General features: G+C 43.9%; 1 protein-coding gene across 1 annotated transcript in view; it reads right to left on the bottom strand.

Moving 5' to 3' along the window:
• The window catches only part of PAH (phenylalanine hydroxylase), a 67,162-nt gene extending 51,455 nt beyond the window's left edge, over window positions 1-15,707 (bottom strand). Inside the window, exons 1-2 of the mRNA XM_045780176.2 lie at window positions 15,445-15,707; window positions 9,417-9,524 (exon numbers count right to left, since the gene is read on the bottom strand). Coding sequence (XP_045636132.1) covers window positions 9,417-9,524; window positions 15,445-15,501 — 165 coding nt within the window. The 5' untranslated portion in view covers window positions 15,502-15,707. The remainder of the gene's footprint in view (window positions 1-9,416; window positions 9,525-15,444) is intronic.
• Window positions 15,708-19,074: the final 3,367 nt, after the last annotated feature.

Here is a 19,074-nt window from a genome sequence, read left to right as displayed (position 1 = left end):
GAGGAGAGTTCTTGGTCAGGTTCAAGCTGGACTGTCAGCAGGATTCACATACCTGGAGACCATCTTTTGGGACACACTCTTGCTTCCTCTGGAAGAATCTCTATTGTAATCTCTGGGTCTTTGCTTCCCTCCGTCTTCTTCCTCTTTGTTAGAGTATTTCTTCTCCACCCTCCCTTGCATTGGATTGGGGTTGCATCCAACTCAGAGGAGACCCATTTCTGGGGAGAACTGGGGTAGCAGCTTAATCCAGGCTCTTTTTTGAAGCTTTAGGGAAAAGAGCCTTTTTGTCCCTGTGTTCCTCTTTGTACACCTTTTCTTGCCAGCAGGGTCATAAGATGAAAAACGCCCTGTTTCAGTCCAGAGCTACCGAAGAACAATCACAACTCATGTGCCGTTAATGGGGTCATGGCACTCTAAATTTTCACCATGTGAAATCGAACTTCATCATAAAAGTTCGAAAAGTAAGCACTGTGTTGCTATTTCTCATATGCGTCCTGCTCTAAACGGTTTAGCAGCTAAAAACAGTGCCAGTTTTCAATCTGAGTTCTTCCAGTCAACAGACAGTCACCTGGCCTCACAGAAAGTTTCATGCGGCACCATCCGTATGGGTAAACGATGAAAGCCACCTACATGTCCCCCCGTAGGAGAGGAGCGAGTACAGCCTCACCAGGAATGTACAGAGGGGAGAATGGATGACCTGCCACACTATGAACAGCTCTCCAAAGCAACGTTCACCGCTCTGTCACCAAGAAAGAACACTGCAGAAGGACGCTTTGCAATAAGGTTCCAGTTTTACGAAGAGTCAAAGCTTGCAAAACGAGGCCATACAAACCACTGGGTAGCTGAATATAGCAAAGGCTAACATGATAGGTGGGAGTAATAGCGAATTCAGATTAATAGCTACATCTGAGGAGGAAGCAAGCCCATGGGGAAGGGTCTCCAGGGACTTGGGTCACTCATGCAATGTTTCATTTCTTAAGCAGGGAGTGAGTTGCATGGGTGTTCTTTGTATCATAATCTATATTGGCGGCCTTAAAGAAAACTTCAAAAGTCATCTGGGTTGTAAGAACTTTTTTTTCCCTCCAGTGGAGCTCAAAGCTCTTCTTATTTTGATTAAAGAAGCAATGTTCCCATAAACACTTGTACCGCTCGCGACTGCTCCGGACCTACGGCCAGAGGGGTAAAGGCAACCCTCGTGATTCATTCTAGACCCAGTCCCGCTCTCCAGGCCCAGGGGTCACAGGTGGGACCTTACAGTCCAAACTTTAGATAGTAAACATGGCATATCTTCCTAGACTGCCCCACCCCCTGCCACCCAGCCTCTGTCCCCAGGAATGCTGGGGTTGGCAGATGGAAAGGCTGTGAGGATTCTGTGACCTGAGCCCTTGTTTATTTTCTCCCTTCAAGTTATGCATTTCTTTGTTCTGGAATTAAGTTCCCCCTTCTTCTCTCCTGCCCCCCCCCCTCAGGTTTCAGCTTAAACATTACACCTGCAAGAAACCTTCCCTGGCCAACTCTGCCTCATGGAACCCCAAGCTTCTCTCATTTCTGTAGGGGCAGAGAATGACTGACTCACTCCAGTCTCCCCAGCACCTTTATAGGGTCTGATAACAGTAGATACTCAAACAGTATTAATTGAATGCACAAATGAGAGAGGATGAGCTCACCAAATATCCAGTGGGGAAAAGGCATGGGTCATCCAGGCACAGGCAGAGCACAGGAAGTGAATACGACAAATATTGACTAGGCCTTTTTTTTCCATTTGTTTCCAAAAACCCTGTCCACTGTGAACATGGAGGGTGAATTCTGAAGCGGTTTTGGCTCTAAGTGTCTAGCCTTAGGCAGCTTGCGTAGTCAGAACCTCTGTGTCCCCGTCAATTAAAGGATGCTAACTGAGCATACCCATGAACTTCAGCGCTCTGTATGTCCATGTATTTGTTTGTTCCCTTCCCTAGAGAATCTACAGTAAGGTGATTAGTGGAATGCTAGCAGAGGGAGGGAGACCTCTTCTTTGCAACCTCCCCAGGGAGCCAGCCTCTAATTTTACAGCCATTACTAAGCCACTTGCAGCAAAGATTCTCGGGAGACTATTTTTCTAAGAAGGCGCAGGACATGAGCTAGTAGAGGCTGAAAATATCGAGAGCTACAGACAATGTTTAAATAAAAGCATGCAGAATTGAACATTAGAACAACCGAGGACAGTGGGATGTCGGCAGACCAGCAGGTAGAGGTCTGGGTGTATTCCTAATTGTTTGACCCCAAGCCACTAAAACATCTGCACCGCCGTCTCACCACTTAGCCAACACAGGCAAACACAGTACTTCTGTATTTCTCCTGTAAATGCCGAACGGATTGTGCTACATTTTGATGTAGTTACTGGCTGAGGTTGACAAGGCCGCAAGTCCATCGGCAGGCAACATCGTCCCTTAATGGGACAGTGACTTGGGTGCTAATCATCTCAGGAAAAGATGGGCTCTCAGGCAGGGAATGAAGCCTGACCTGGGAGAAATCTGCCCTCACTCTGTACACCTCACTTTTTGTTTGGGGAGCTAGGATGTCTGTATGTGCTCCTGGTGGCTAGGGGCTAAGAAAGCTGTCACCATATGGAGTCAGGCAGGGGGGCCAGAGGGTCTAGGTTCCCACAACTGCAGTGTTTGGGTTATGACTCTGAGCATGTATTAAGCTTTAGTTGAATGTCCCTGTTGCTTCTCTGCTATGCCGCAAGCCGTCAAAGGATGGTCTTGCTCATTAAATATAGATATGACTGCAGTGAGGGATTCCTAGAGTACAGGTGATTCTCCCATATGGAGTGTTCTCCCCCTATTGTCAATCTTGGGGGAGCTGGATAGATTTGTACCCTTTGTCTCTATTCAGGAAAGGTAAGTTTATTTATACCGTCATTTTGGTTTTGATTCTGCCCGGCCTTTTGCTGGCCGTTTCACAGTAGTAATACCTGAACTCAATGCCTTTTAGCACCCTTCTACAGTACAGATATTGCCTTTAAGTGATTTGAAATATGCTCCTTGTAATTTCTACACCTTGCTCTTTTACCTCTGAAGTAATAGAAATTAAGTAGCATTTTTCTCCCATAATAGCTCTTCAAACATTTCCTTGCGCCATCTTCCCTCTTCAAGACAAACAATCCTAATCCTTAAACTCTTTTTCAAATTGCCAGGAATTTAAAAGTACTTGAAGTTCTATGACCCTCTAAAACTGTGGTGCCTAAAAATGAGAATAAACATCTATTTTTTTAAAAAATTTATTTATTTGTTTATTTGATAGAGAGAGCACAAGTAGGGGGAAGGAGCAGAGTGGCAGGCAGAGGGAGCAGGAGAAGTAGGCTCCACTCGGAGCAGGGAGCCCGACGCGGGGCTGATCCCAGGACCCTGAGATCACGACCTGAGCCGAAGGCAGACGCTTAACTGAGCCACCCAAGACTCGGCTCCCCAAGACTAAACATTTATTCAACTCTTACCATGTGCCAGATATTCTTACAAATATTTTACATGTGTTAATTCATTTAATTTTCACAGCAGCCCTACAATATAGGTTTATTGTTACCTTTATTTTAAAATAAGAAAACTAAGCCACTAAGAGCTTATATAACTTCTGCAAGCCCATCCAGCTCATACAGAGCGCAATGGGGTGTTGAACTCAAACAGTTTGGCTCTAGACAGTATACTCTTAACCCCATGCTGTTCTACTTGTTGGGACCCCAAACCTAGTTTATAACGGATGGTCTGGAGCTCATAACTCTAAAACAGCAAAATATTAATAGGCCTTCCTTGAACAAGACCCCCTGGCCAAACACATTTGGGAAATACCAAGTAACATAACATTGGATAAATATCCTCTCTGCAGGGCTTCCTGGGGCCTGTAATACATATGTATATGTGTACAACGGCTTTCCAAGATCTAGATGGAGAATTCTCCAGACATATTCACCCTTCGATCATTCTTTTAATAAAATACTTACTAATGTATAGAATTCAACAGAATATTGTTTAGGAAACACTGCATAAAGTGTAGTTTAGATTCTTTCATTGGTTTTTGCCTTTTATTACCTTTGTCTTCATTTTATATGGTCCAGAAGTTCAGTGACAACCACAAAATTTTGGGGTTTTGTCTCCATTTCCATCTAATGCTCACTCTTCTGCCTCATTTACACAGATATCATGAGAGATATAAATACACAGACACACGATGGCCACCACAATCTCTCCGCTCTACTAAACTACTCTGCTTTTCTCTAACGGCCCTGCCCTGACTCTCGGTCATTGCCATTTGCCTGTGAATGCTCACAAACGATATTCAGTAATTCATTCTAGACTTTTTTTTACCTTCTTTTGGAAAGAAAAATTAAAACTCAAGGCTTTGGATTTTCTCTAGTCTTCTAACATCCTCCTCATCTTCATAGTTTTTCCAGGATTTCTCATAGGGCTCATAGAGCACATGTGGAAGGGATCAAGGAAGAGACATGGTATGAGCACCTTTCGTAGGCTCAGAGGCATATCACACATTTTATGCAGCATGTAAATCCTCACGGCTCCCTGGAGGTAGGGATCATTAGCCCCACTCTTCAGATGAATACACACAGGCATATGTGTTAAAGGATCTGCCGAAGTCCATGAGATCCAGGATTCAAACCCCACAGTACAAAATCTATGCTCCTAATACTCCGTATATCACAACATGGAGCTACTATGATATTTGGGACCAAAGATACGCACTCTTGATAAGGGATCCTTTGAATCCTCATAAAATCTTAACCCCAGAAAGCTCCCTAATGCACCCCCATAGTAGTATCAGAGGGGTGATGGGATAAAGTGGCTTCCCAAGGACACAGATCCTGAGATTTAGAAAGAGCACTAAAGCCCAACCATTTTTCTCTTGGTTTTCAATTCTTTGTTCTGGCATTCCCAGGTCAAAGGCATTCTCTTGAAAAGAAGATATGCAAAATAATGGTTATATTGTTTTGCTTTCTCGTAAACAATTGATTTTCTCTGATAAAAATGATAAGCCTGGGTGTTTAGAACCACAGACCCTAGGTCAATTTCTGAGGTTCTACCACACTGAATGTTTACCTAAACAAACCACGGAGCTCCCTGACCTTCAGCTTCCTCATCTCTAAAATGGGTATGATATCACCTATCACCACTAAGTAACAAACGATTTAATTTATAGAAAACATTAAAATATTCTGAATATTAAATATTATTTATTTCATGGAATGTAGTGGGTATAGTCCCTGCTGACAGCGAGAACTCCTTCCCTGGCAATAGCTTAGAGCAGTGAAACTCATTCCTGATTGAGTCACTAGTGAAATTTAAGAAAAATTCAAGAACAAAAAAACAAACAAAAATCTAAAACCCATAAAGGAAGTGACTGAAAATATAAATTACACTAGAATTTAAAAGCTCAGTATGACAAATGATACCATAAACCCAAGCAAAATAAAGAGACGGGAAGGAAATATTTGTCATCCACACAATGGTATTCAGATTACAAAAAATGTCAAGAAATCAGTAAGAACAAGATAAAATTGCAGCTGAAAAAAATTTAAATCTGAATGGACAAGTCCCAATTTACAAAAGAATAAAATCTAAGGTCATGTAATATGAAAAGACACCCTATCATCTCGCTCATAATCAGGGAAATGAAAATTAAAACAATAAATTACCACATTGCGCCCATTCTATTGTCCAAGATGAAAAAGCAATAAGCAAATAACCTTAAAAATATAGAGAAATCAGTGTTCCCACAGTAAACTAATGGTAGCATAAATTGTTACAGGACATTTGGAGAACAGCTTAGTTTCTTTTAAAACTAAAAATGTTGGAATGCCTGGGTGGCTCAGTTGGTTAGGCATCTGACTCTTGATTTCAACTCAAGTCATGATCTCAGGGTCATGGGATCGACCCCATGTCAGGCTCCGCACTGAGCATGGAACCTGCTTGGGATTCTCTCTCTCCCTCTGCCCCCCTCCCACCCCCACACACACTCTCTCTCTCAAATAAAATAAAATAAAATAAAATTAAAAATGTCCATGCCCTAGGACCAGCAATTGAAATTCTAGGTATCTACCCTAGAGAAATATTTGCACATTGCATACCAAAAAAAAAAAAAAAAAACAGAAGAAGAAAGAACAAAGTACTGCAGAATTGTCTGTGACTTCAGAAAATAGGAAACACCATGGATGCTCAAAATAAGGAGATGGATAAATAAAATATGGTACATGCGTATTAAGAACTACTCTTCAGAAGTTATTAACTTGATCTGTGTGTATCTATATCTATCTATTTATACACATATATATCTCCAAGCACTGAATTCAGAAAAAAAAAAAAAATACATAGCAATTCTTCCTGAACACGTCGTGTGTAACTACTCTGAGGGTTTTACCTGCATTAAGTCATTTAATCCTCAGAACCACCCTCTGAAACAGATGCTATTATTATTATGAGGAACTGAAGCAGAGAAGTCAAGTGATTTTTCCAAAGACACAGCTTTATCTCCAGAGTCCATGCTCTTGACGGCTCTACTGAACTGACCCAAAGAGACTGCAGAACAGCGTGCACAGCCCAGTCCTTGTCAATATCAAAATCATTTTTTAAAGGCCTGACATATAGAAAGAAATATACTAAACTCACAATAATACTGCCTTGGCCGGGAAGTTTGCAGCATGACAGGACTGAGGGGAAAGGACTACAGAAAGGACTACAGCGGCATCTTTAATGCTGTATTTCTTTTTTAAGAAACAGAATGTTAATTTGTAATTTTTGAAACCATAATCATACATGAAAAAAATGAAAGTGAACTTGTCAAAACGTGGCTGATGTGGTTGAGGGAATATGGATAGTTATTTTTCTTGCACTTTGATACACGTTTCACTTTGAAAGAAAGAAGGAATACCTGGTGACAGATCCCTTTCCCTCGAAGAATAGGAGGATGGAGCCATGATATTTGCATTTTAAAAAAACTCCGGAAGTACTGGGATGTGCAGAGACAAGTGTATTTGGCTGAGGTGTGGGTGCCAGAGAGAGCTCATGGCTTGGAAATCCGGGATCCCATCATCAGCATACATTAGCTGTGTGACTTGAACAAATGACTCGGCCTCTCAGAACCGCACTTCCTTCATGCCCAATAGTAATGCCTCCTCTACCAAGTTGAATGGGGACCAAATCAAGGATCCTCTGTGCCTGGTTTATCATGTACGGTGGTTCCACAGACACTAGAATTCCAATGTCGATCTTCCTTCAACACCTTGAATGAATCTAACTTAACTCTGAATTTTGCCAGTCTATTAAGAAGGGTCGAAGGGATGCTGGTCTATACAATGTCTAGAGCAACTTCTGAAATATATTTGGAAAAAATGCAACACACAAACTAACAAAAACCCTTCACCAATCCCAATACAGTGACCTCTGTTGCCTCCTCTGTGAATGTGTATAATAACACCACTTACTGACCATGGCAGTTGACTTTTGAATAATGCTTTAAAAAGTTCACTCAGAGTAAACACGCACACACACACACACACACACACACACACACTGCCTCTGCGTGCATTTTATCTAGTCCTGGTAATTTAGTTACTTGTGGTTTATTTATTAGGTTGAAAACATCCTGTTAATTTACAATTATTTAATTTATTAACTGATTAAGGCCTGACCTCTCAAGGGGAAAATGCTGATTAACTGTGTAATACAAAGGCTAAAATGTTGCATAGGAGCATTTTGCAGATACATTCTGCCTCCTGAACAGTTTGTCATTCAGAAAGTACTCTGTCTGTCTTCTCTGTGCTCATTGTTTGCTCTCATTCAGGCAGACATTCAACTCCCCACCCCACCCCCACCTCCTTTGGATAGCCAAGTTCAACGTTTTTAAAAAGAGACTTTATTTTTTAGATAAATTTTAGATTTATAGAAAAATTGAGAAGATAATATGAAAAATTTCCATATACTCTGCACCCAGTTTCCTCGATTACTAGCATCTTACGTTAGTATGGAATATGTGTTACAATTAATGCACTAACATTGACGCATTTTCATAAACTAAAGACCATAATGTATTTGAATTTTTTTATTTATATCTAATGTCCTTTTTCTGCACTAGGCTCCCATTCCAGACCCACATTACATTTAGATGTTATATCCCTTTAGGCTCCTCTCTTGACTGTGACAATTCCTCAGACACTTCTTGTTTTTTGAATGCCTTTGATAGTTTTGAGGAATATAGGTCAGGTATTTTGTATAATGTTCCTTAACTGAGACCTGTCTGATGTTTTCTCATAGCTACACTGGGATTATGGTTTCAGGGGAGGAAGACCACAGAGGTAAAGGACCATTGTCATCAAGTCATATCAAGGGTTCATCCTCCTACATGAGTCATCACTGTTGATACTGACCTACATCGCCTGGGTGAGCTAGTGTTTGTTGGGTTCTCCACCCCCTTTCCGTCCTGTCCTGTTTGGAAAAAAGTCACACTATGTGGCCCACACTTGAAGAGTGGGGAATGAGGCTCTTCTCTGAATACAGAATATCTACTTAAATTATTTGGAATTCTTCTGCATGGGACATGGGTCTCTTCTCCTTTGATTTATGTATTCAGTCACCACATGTAATTTTTTTAAAGACTTATTTATTTATCTGAGAGAGAGAGAGCATGTGTGCAAGAGCAGTCGGGGTGGGGGGGAGCTCAGAGAGACGGAAAGAAAAACCCAAGTGGACTCTGCACTGAGCCCAACATGGGGCTCCATCTCAGGACCCTGAGATCAGGACCCCAGCTGAAACCAAGAGTTGGACACTTAACCGACTGCACTATCAAGAGGCCCCGCGAGATATAATTTTATTAAAGAACTTGGGGTAAACATTAATTGGTTCAAAAATATTCCTTCTTAAAATCCAGGACAAAAAAATTAAAAAATAAAGCCTAATTTGTTTTGCTTTTATTTAAATTGAATTTCATTATTAATTGAACATAAAATATGTATAAAATTGGTCTGTAGAGGATATAAAGATGACTCCGCCGAGTTTCCCTGCCTGAAGAAACAGGCCCAGACAGAAAATGTAGATATGTAACAAGGCAGATAAATGCTGCAGTTAAAAGCAAAGTGCTTTGGGAACACAGAGAAGATAGGAATTAATTCAAGAAGAGCTTGATAAGAAAAGTCTATAACCAGCGCCAGCTTCCTTTGCGTGCCACAAGTGACTCTCAACGATTCTGATTATGAATGGAGAAACAGCACTCCAGATACAATGGAAGACTGCACTGAAGTCACACAGTTGGTTAATGTCAGCGCCTGAGCTGAAAATCAGGTCTTCCAGTTCCAGATCCCATGTTCTTTTCACTGCGTTCAATTAGAAAATAACCCAGAAGTCTGCTATGCATTAGCCAAGGCAGAAACGAATACTTACCTCAAATAAGCGCAAGACCTTGGCCAGGGCACCAACTTCTTCTTTGAGGGAGAAGATCAATGATATGGCTCCACTGTGATTGGAGTTGTCTTCAATATAGCTTGTTTCCTACAAGATGAAGTGCTCTTGGTTAAAACGTTTTCCTGTGAAACCTCCAAGAAAGAGGCCAGCATGAACTCTCCCAGTCCAGGCTTGGACTACCATAAGCCATCTATATTCTACGTCGAAGCATATAATATCTGGTGGAAGATAGGTAAGTCAGGGGAGGTGATATTTTCAATGATACTCAAAGGTCAGAATTCAATTTTGGAAAACTTTCATTACTCACGGATGTCAGCAGGCATCCTGTAGATCCAATTCCTCTTAATGAGCACTACCAAGTGCCAGGCACTATTAGGTCTCTGAGATCCCAAAATGAATAAGACAATGCCCCATCCTTCAGGAGCTCAATATTTGGCTTAATAGACACAGACGCCACACAAAGATCCTTAGAGGTGGTAGAATACAGTTCAAAAAGTGTCCATGAAAACACTGAAAAATATGGTATGGAAAGGACTAAAAATGGGTGTTTGAGACCAAAGACCTGTCTTCCAGTTACCAGCTGGAACACTTTGGGCAAATAGTTCTTCTTCTAAGTTTCCTTATCTGGAAAATCATGCTTATCATAAGCCCTGTCAAAGCAGTATTCACAAGATGAAGAAAACACAAAAGGTAAGACAGTTTACATATAAAAATGATGGAAATATAAATACACAAGAATGACTTCTTGGCCTTTGGCAAAGATCTCAGGGAAGCATCACGCTCAGGAAAACATTGTCCTTGTATGCTAGGACCTAAAATATCCAATTATTGAAAGAGTCACAAAATACATAAAAGTAAGCACAAATAACCTATCAGAAGATGGAGGTCTTACACTTCATAGCAAAGTATCCAAGGATCTAGCACTTTCTACATGCATATGACAGCACACTAAGGTAAGATTAGGGTTGACATTGCAGGGTTTGCTGCAACCTTTAAAAACTGTACCGTCTAGCTTTACAAAAATATATAAAGTTCCATATGTGCTCACAAATCAAGAGCATGTACCTAAAACTAGGAAGAAAAAAACCCGGGCGGAACAATTACTCTCTTGTAAGGAAACTGATGAAATTAGTGGCATGGGTGTTACATCAGCTCAGTGAGAAGGCTGTGTTGGGCAGGCTCTCCCAGTGACTCAGCATAAATAAGTCTGGCGTGAATACTGATGGCCCCTGATGAAATTCTTTTCATTCAGAAAATTCAAATTTTCCCAGAACCTCACCCAGAACAGAGGTGGGGGGCAAGAACCAAAATTATCTGCAGGTATAATTAGAGGGAGCGTCACGTGAATTGGAAGGCTGAACTGTTACACATCCCTAAATGGACCATGATATTCTTTCTTGAAAAAAGTTGTTTGTCTTTTTTAAAAATTCCAGTATAGTTAATCTACCATTTATTAAGAGCCTATAATGTCCCAGGCGTTATATTAAGCACTTGATTTGGATTATCTCATTTAATGTTGATACAATTTAGGTGGCGGGTTTTACTATCCCCAAAGTGTCTGCTTTTACTGACAACAAAATGAAGCCTTAGAGAAGGTAAGTAATTGCCCATAATTCTGCAGTCAGCGACGGAGCCAGGGTAGGACCCCACGCCATCTGACCTCAGCCTACGTCCACGACTCACGGCTTCTTGCAAGACTCTGTCCTGCCTCTCCTTCTTTTAAACCCTGCCAGAGATAAGCTTCTTGCAAGACTCTGTCCTGCCTCTCCTTCTTTTAAACCCTGCCAGAGATAAGCAGAAGGTTCTCTGAGGTCAGCCTTCTTCCTCCCAGAGCACACTGAACCCTTAGTCCTTTCTGGTTTCCTTGAAAGGACAAAAGAGTTTCATTTCTGGTTCAATTGGCAACATTGTTTCCTGTTGGCTTCCAAGAAAAGTAACACATTCCAGATTACACCACCTATGACTGGGGCAACTCCAATTTGAATGCACCCTTCCTCGACTCCCGTCACCACCACCTTTCTGCTCCGGTGCAGGTCCGAGTCCCAGCTGACCTTCTCCAGAAATGAGCCTTGGGGTCAGGTCCTTCTTTTGTTCTACTGCTACCACACTAATCGAGCTCTTAGTGATCTATATCGATCCGCCCTAACAGAATTTTGCTGTGTCCTTCTACTCAGAATTCTTCAAAGTCTCCCCATGGCCAGCAGGATAGAACAGCTCTTTCTGACATTCAGGAGTATCTTGGGACCTCATCTCCTGAGACCTGCACACAGGAACCAAGGCTTTCTCCTTGTCTTTTCAGCTCCTCATTAAAGCAAATGCCCTGCACCACTCTGTCTCCTCCCCTTTCAAATAGCTTAGCTTGCCGTTTGGTCTCACTTCTGCCAGGAGACCTCTGCATTCCCCAGCGGAGGTGAAAAATCCGTCCTGGTTCTATGTATCCCATTTGGCTTCTGATGCCGACGTGGGACTTGACTCGCAGAGCAGGCCCTGTTTTTAGAGTTCATTTAGTTTCACCCCCTTATTTTGCAGACGGGGAAACTATGCCAGAGAGAGAAAGGTGTGACTCCTCTGAAGTCATACAGGTGGTGGGTAGCAGGTCAATAACCCAGGCTTCTGAATATCATTCTGCTTAATTCCTTCTGCTATGGGCAGTATGTCCATATTAAGGCCCCTATTTCTTGCAGACCAGTTATTCAGTACCACTCCTGACAGCCTACTCTTACCCACGCCTGTCCCCTTCACTTTCTCCCCATATGCTTTCTAGATCAGAGTTTTTCAGTGAGTGTTCCTTGCTTCTCCACTTCGGAATTACCTGGGGATTCTCTGTTCCAGTGCAGATTCCTGAGCCCCACCCTAACCTATCGAATATGAGTATCTGGGGTAGGAGCTTAGAATCTGCATCTTCTCCCAAATGATCCTTAACCATGAAAGATTTTGAAACCACTGATAAATGCACAACCTATTTTTTTAATTATGACTTTTCCCAAATATGTCTGCAAATTCACATTTACCATACGATAAGGTACTACTCTTTGTTGTTATTAATATTAATAATAGGACTTGCCATTGCCCACTATGTGCCAGAAGCCATACCTGGTGCTTTTCATAGTTAATAAACAACATCACTGGCAGCAACTAGCACTGTTGTAGGAGTTTACATGTAATTAGCTCATCTAGTCCTCACAATTGCACCCTGAGGTACGTGCCATTATTTTGCAAATGAGGAAATAGACTCCGCTAGGTTCAGTCCATTGTCCAAAGACACCCAGCTAATGAGTGGCAGAGCTTGGTTTCGAACCTGGGTCCAACAATTCCACGATCCTTTTTCTGCCTCCCAGTGACAGACCAACTGAGACAACAGCTCCCCTTTTCAAAATTTGAGGGACCTTAAATGAAAAGAAGCTCATGGAAGTTTGTGATACGGTGTGGCCTTGGGTGGATTCTGATTCCAGCCTTGCTGTGTTGATCCAGTATGGGACCTTGGGCAAATCTCTCCCAGAATATATTTTTATTGGCTCATAATCTATACCTTATTTGTTTTCAAAAGGCATGTGAGTTGACTTAGAAACACGTCCAGCCAGGATGGGTAAAGGTAGAGAAAAGTAGCTCGGAAACTAGACAGGAAGAAATAGGGCAGGGAAACTGAAGTTTACTAACACCTGGGAAGGAAAGAATTTTGATCATTGGGCAATACATTTAACAGGAGAAATACATTCTCCATGGTTGTGTCTCGCAAATACACTGTTATCTTTGGGAAAGAGTATTTTTCAAAATTAAGAACAAAATTTAGCTAGGTGTTCCTTTCGATCTTAGTGCTTTTTGGAGCGGTGGTAGAAGGCCTGTAATTGCATGTGTGATTTTACGCATACACACCCACAGGGGAAGACAAGCAAAAACAAGGTGCAGACATCCTACCACAGACACACTATAGCTCCGTATTCCAGCCTGGCTCTGCAGGAGGAGGCTGTGGGGCAGAGCAGTGCCCCGGGGGTTTGGACGTGAGATCGGCACTTGAACCCTGGCTTCACCATTCAGAGCTCTGATTTCTGAGTTCCCCTCCTCTCGTGTTCCACTGCCCTGCTCTATTTTTCTTCACAGCTCTTTTCTCTACATGAATTTATGTGTCCATCTGATTCGCTATTGTATCGTTTTTCTTCTCCACTAGAATATGTTTCACTGCCACGGAAACTCTGCTGCCCCTGGCACACAGTAGGGGCACAATAAGTCTCCTGGGTGAATGAATGAGCCAAACATCTCTTGCAGGCTTGTCGTGTCTGTTCTGTGTGTAGAGCACGTGACATAGCACGCGCTCTCCAGCCTTGTATCAGAATTGCGTCCAGCAGGGGCCGTTCATCTGGGTGGGGAGCTTCGAGAAGGCATAAACTATGCCTTTTTTGCAGACTGTCAGAGCTGGAAGGAATCCTGAAGACTATTCTAGTCCAACCCCCCCAGTCCCCCACCACCTCAGTTTTACAGATTCCAGACTGAGCCCGTTCATCCTAGTTAAGTGACTTCCCCACTACACAGCTTCAGTGAACCAAAGACGAGAGCTCACATTTTCTGACTCCATGTCCAGTCTCCCTCCACGGTGTAGCTCTACCAACCACTGTGCTCGACTCGGTGCTTGTCTCTCTTGCCAATGTTCCAGACACGTTTGGTCGAACAATCAAATCAGTTCTGGCTAGACACTCTGCTCCAGGAACTGTGCTAAGAGCTTTCCGGACACTATTTCATTGAATTCTCATCCCAGCCTAAGGACATGGGTATTTTTATTCCAATTTTTCAAGTGGATCAACCTTAAGTTTTGCAAAGTTCAGTACCCTGCTTTCAATGCCAAGGTATTACCAGGCCTGCTCTGAACCCTCCTCTCTATCCACAGTCACCGAGAATAACAGTCTGTGGTTCTCAATCTTCTAAGTATTCTATAAATAAAGCTTGAAGCTCCCATGGCTCTGTAACCAGATGGCTACCCCTCACTTCCTCCCGTGTTTGTGGGAGGCCCATGGCCAGGGGCACCGGAACTAAGTGATGAGAGCCAAGATCTGTTCTGGAATCTGTCTGAGGCTCACGCTATCCCTTCTCCACGTGGAGTTCTGTCTACCAAGCACTGCATACCTTTTTCAAAGGAAGTCTTTCTTACAGGACTCAAAAAAAAGTCAGTCCAAAGTTCTGTGGTGGCTCTAGTTAGATAAAACATCAACCATCCTCTCCTCTCCAGCCTGTCTGTTCTCTAGCTGGCTCTCACTGATCCTGCAGACGACACATGTCTGTCAAGTCGTGTTATTTCCCAGGGCTGGACTTTAAGCCTGAACCCTAGAGCCTAGGAGTGTGATAAGTCAGTTAAAGGATGTATTCTGCAATTATCCACCTCGAGAGAAAGGCAATGAATTCCGGAGAACAGAATACACCCTGACATTATCCCCAAGTCACGTCTAGGGTTCTGTCACATTCCCAGTCCAGGGCTGAGTCTTGTTCATTTTCCTCTCTGTTTATTTTTCCCTTTCCCCAGGCCTGAGTGAGTCTGAGACTTCTTCTTGCCTCATTTTCTCCCAAAGGTGAAAAAAGGATACAATTTCTTACAATTTAGCCATTTTGATAGCTGGCTGAGAGCACTTCATAAATATCACAAGAGAGCAGATCTAGAAGAATCCCATCTCCCATTCCAGATTATAACGAACCAGCCACTTCAGGGTAGGAAAGAGAAAGCAGGCAACAGAGAGGGACAGTGACTTGTCCAAAGACACACAGCTAGTTGGGGGCAGCTCTGAGAGTCAGATCCCCAACTCCTCAAGCAGCTCTCTTTCCCTGAAAGTCCCACAGGATAGATGTCCTTCCCTAGGGAACAGTTGTTGAGGACCTTCCTGGACACTGTCATCACCTTCAAATAAATTCAGACTCCCCTGTGAGCTTAAGGGAGTAGGAAACGTCAACATTCCTCAGACCCTTTACCACCAGGGACCAAACTCCCCTCATGGTGCAGCGCGCAGGCGGGCCTGCTTTGGCTCACCTGTCCGTCCGAGAATTTCCTGCCAGAGCTTGCGTTCTCCAGGACCACAGCTGACATGCTGGCTCCCCTAGCGAGTGAGGTCTCTAGCTCCGGGTCGTCGGTGGCAGGCAGTTTTGCAAACAGCAAAGTGCTGCTGAGGTTTTTAACCTGGCGTTAGGAGGGGAGGACAGATTCCAAGGATGTCCCCTGCGACATAGGGGCCGCAGAAACGCCCCTGGTAGGCGTTGTCCTGACGCAGTGGGCTCCCGGTCCTCCAGCCGGGCAGCCCCGAGGGGAGGGTGTGGCGGACGCCTGGAGGCGGGACTTGGCTGCAGGCCCTGCCTGGAGCTTGGGGCTAACCCGTGCGCTGGTTATTCGGCAGGGTTGGCAAATCCGGGACTCAAGAGCACGGCAAGCGGGTTCTCTGCAGTGCGAATAACCCTGACATCTGCTAATGACAAAAATTGTAAGAAATAATCCTTTCTTCCCCACTCTCCTCCCCATGGCAGCAGAGCAGAGATCCTAATTCAGATCTCGACTAGGGGTGGGGGGCAGGGCCCTTTCTATTAACCATTAAGCCAAACTATCTTTCTGTGCTTTGACTTCAGAAAGCTACAGAGAGGTAGCTTTGTGAACGCTGAGCACAGAAATAAAGAGCAAAGGTAAGAGCACAGTCCGGGTCGCAATGCGTTCGCATGTCCTCGAGCTGTTTACAGAACTGCTGAGATCACCCGAAAGACAGCAGTCGAGCCACCTTGCCAGAATCTTGTGACAATATGAATAAGAATGATGTCATGCATTAAACATTTAGTACAGTTCTTGCCATCTAGCTAAACGCTCAATAAACAGAAGGTACTGTTTAAAAGGATGTGACAACAAATTCTCAGTGAGGACCTCTGCTGTGGGCCAGGCAGTATTCCAGGCCCTGGGGACCAAGCAGTGAATGAAGCAGAGGGTCCAGCCTCTCCTGCCAGGCTGCCATTCCCTGTGCGAGACAGAAAATAAATTAATAAATAAACGTAGTCAGAGCTAAGCCTGCAGAAGAAAATAAAACAGGGGGAGAGGACTGAGCTGGTGGGTACCGAAGAGTGGATTCAGGTCTTCAAACAGGTAGGAAGATGGTATTCACCCCCATATTTTCAGAATATGGAGTGTTTCAGATCAGAAACCGGAGATGAGGTATTCGTTGCCAGGAAAACAAAATTAGAAAAGGACACTGCAAAGTCGGAGGTTCAGAAAAGATGTGAAAAAATCAGGGGCGTCAGGTTGGAGTTAAGATGGTAGAGGAGTAGGGGACCCCTTTTTCAGCCGGTCCCCTGAGTCGAGCTGGATAGGTACCAGACCAGCCTGAACATCCATGGAATCAGCCTGAGACACAGGAAGATACATCTGGATCTCTACAAATGAACATCTCCAGTGCTGAGTATTGAGGTACGAAGCGGGGAGCCGTGAAACCACGCACAGATATCGGAAGATAAACGGAAGGGGGAGGGAGCCGCCGCGTTCGGGCGCTGGGAAGCGGTAGCCACCTGCATGGGGAGTGGGCAGACTCACAGAGGGCACCCGCGAGAGAGCAGACTGAGACCGTGAGCGGGGAGCGCGCGCCACCAGACTGAAACAGCGCTCCGGTGCGCTCACCGGAACCAGACTGAGACCAGGAGCTTCCGGAGCACGCGCGGGGCGGCTGGCGGCTGGCGGTGTTAGAAACACAAAGGACAGAGACGCACCGGCCCTGGAAGTGAGGGCTGGGACGCCAGGTGTGGGGCGCACATCCTGGGACGCTGCAGGGTTGAGCACCACCAACAGAAACAGAGTTAAAGTGGCCAGAACATCAGTGGAGAACAGTCTGCGATCCCTCTGTTCTGAGATAGAGGCTGAGATTCGGCCACTGCTGCTCTGACTCTCAGAAGAGGCACAACAAACCGCCAGGGAAAGCCGCCAGAGAACAGAAGCCTGGAAATACCGGCTCACAGCGTGCCCATCCCCATCCTCCCTTGCAGGGGACACGGAGACTCAACCCAAACAGGGCTGCCTGAGTATCAGTGCGGCAGGCCCCTCCCCAAGAAGGCAGGCTGAAAAATCAAGAAGCCCACATCCCTAAGATCCCTATAAAACAAGGGCGCATGGCCTGAGTCCTGGTCAATAATTTGGGCTCTGGACAACCCCGCAACCTCTCCTCATCAGAATGACGAGAAGGAGAAATCCCCCCCAGCAAAGAAAAGACAATGAGTCTGTGGCCTCTGCCACAGAGCTAATGGATATGGATATAACCAAATTATGAGAAATGGAATTCAGAGTAACAATGGTCAAGATGATGTGTAGACTTGAAAAAAGTATTAACAAAAATGTTAATGAGAATATAGAATCTCTAAGGGCGGAAATGAGAGCGAATTTGGCAGAAATTTAAAATTCTATGAGCCAAATGCAGTCAAAACTAGAGGCTCTGACGGCCAGGGTGAATGAGGCAGAAGAATGAATCGGTGAATTAGAGGATGGGTTAGTAGAAGAAAAAACTAAAATAGAATCTGGACTCAAAAAAATCCATGCACAGGAATGTAGGTTACAGGAGATTACTGACTCAATGAAACGTTCCAGTATCAGAATCATCGGCATCCCTGAGGGGGTGGAGAAAAACAGAGGTCTAGAAGAGATATTTGAACAAATTGTAGCTGAAAACTTCCCTAATCTAGCGAGGGAAACAAACATTCGTGTCCAAGAGGCAGAGAGGACACCTCCCAGCTCAACCACGACAAACCTACGCCACGTCACGTCATAGTGCAATTCGCAAATATTAGATCCAAGGATACAGTGTTGAAAGTGGCCAGGGCAAAGAAATTTCTCATGTCCCAAGGCAAAGGTATCAGAATTACATCAGACCTGTCTACACAGACCTGGAATGAGAGAAAGGGTTGGGGGGGGGGCATTTTTAAAGCTCTTTCAGAGAAAAACATGCAGCCAAGGATCCTCTATCCAGCAAGGCTGTCTTTCATTCAGAATGGATGGAGAAATAAAGACCTTCCAGAATCGCCAGTCATTGACCAATTTCGTAACCATGAAACCAGCCCTACAGGAGATATTAAGGGGGGGTTCTATAAAAGTAAAAAGGCCCCAAGAGTGATACAGAACAGAAAGTCACAACCAATACAAACAAATACTTTACTGGCAACATGGCATCATTAAATTCATATCTCTCAATAATCTGTCACAATGTAAATGCCTAAATGCTCCCATAAAATGCCACAGCGTTGCAGATTGGATAAAAAGACATGACCCATCCATTTGCTGTCTACAAGAGACTCATTTTGAACCTAAAGATACATTCAGACTGAAAGTAAAGGGATGGAATACCATCTTTCACGCCAGTGGACCTCAAAAGAAACTGGGGTAGCAATTCTCATATCAGACAGATTGGATTTTAAACTAAAGACTATAGTTAGAGACACAGAAGGGCACTATATTAAAGGGTGTATCCAACAAGTGGATATGACAATTATAAATATATATGCCCCCAACAGGGGAGCAGCCAGATACACAGGCCAACTCTTAAGCAGAATAAAGAGACATATAGATAAAAATACATTAGTAGTAGGGGACCTCAACACTCCACTATCAGCAATAGACAGAGCACCAGAGCAGAAACCCAGCATAGAA

The sequence above is a fragment of the Ursus americanus genome, chromosome 17 (genome assembly GCF_024610735.1).
Source record: "Ursus americanus isolate L20-20 chromosome 17, mUrsAme1.1.p, whole genome shotgun sequence".
Lineage (NCBI taxonomy): Eukaryota > Metazoa > Chordata > Mammalia > Carnivora > Ursidae > Ursus > Ursus americanus.
This window is presented reverse-complemented; position numbering and strand designations above follow the sequence as displayed.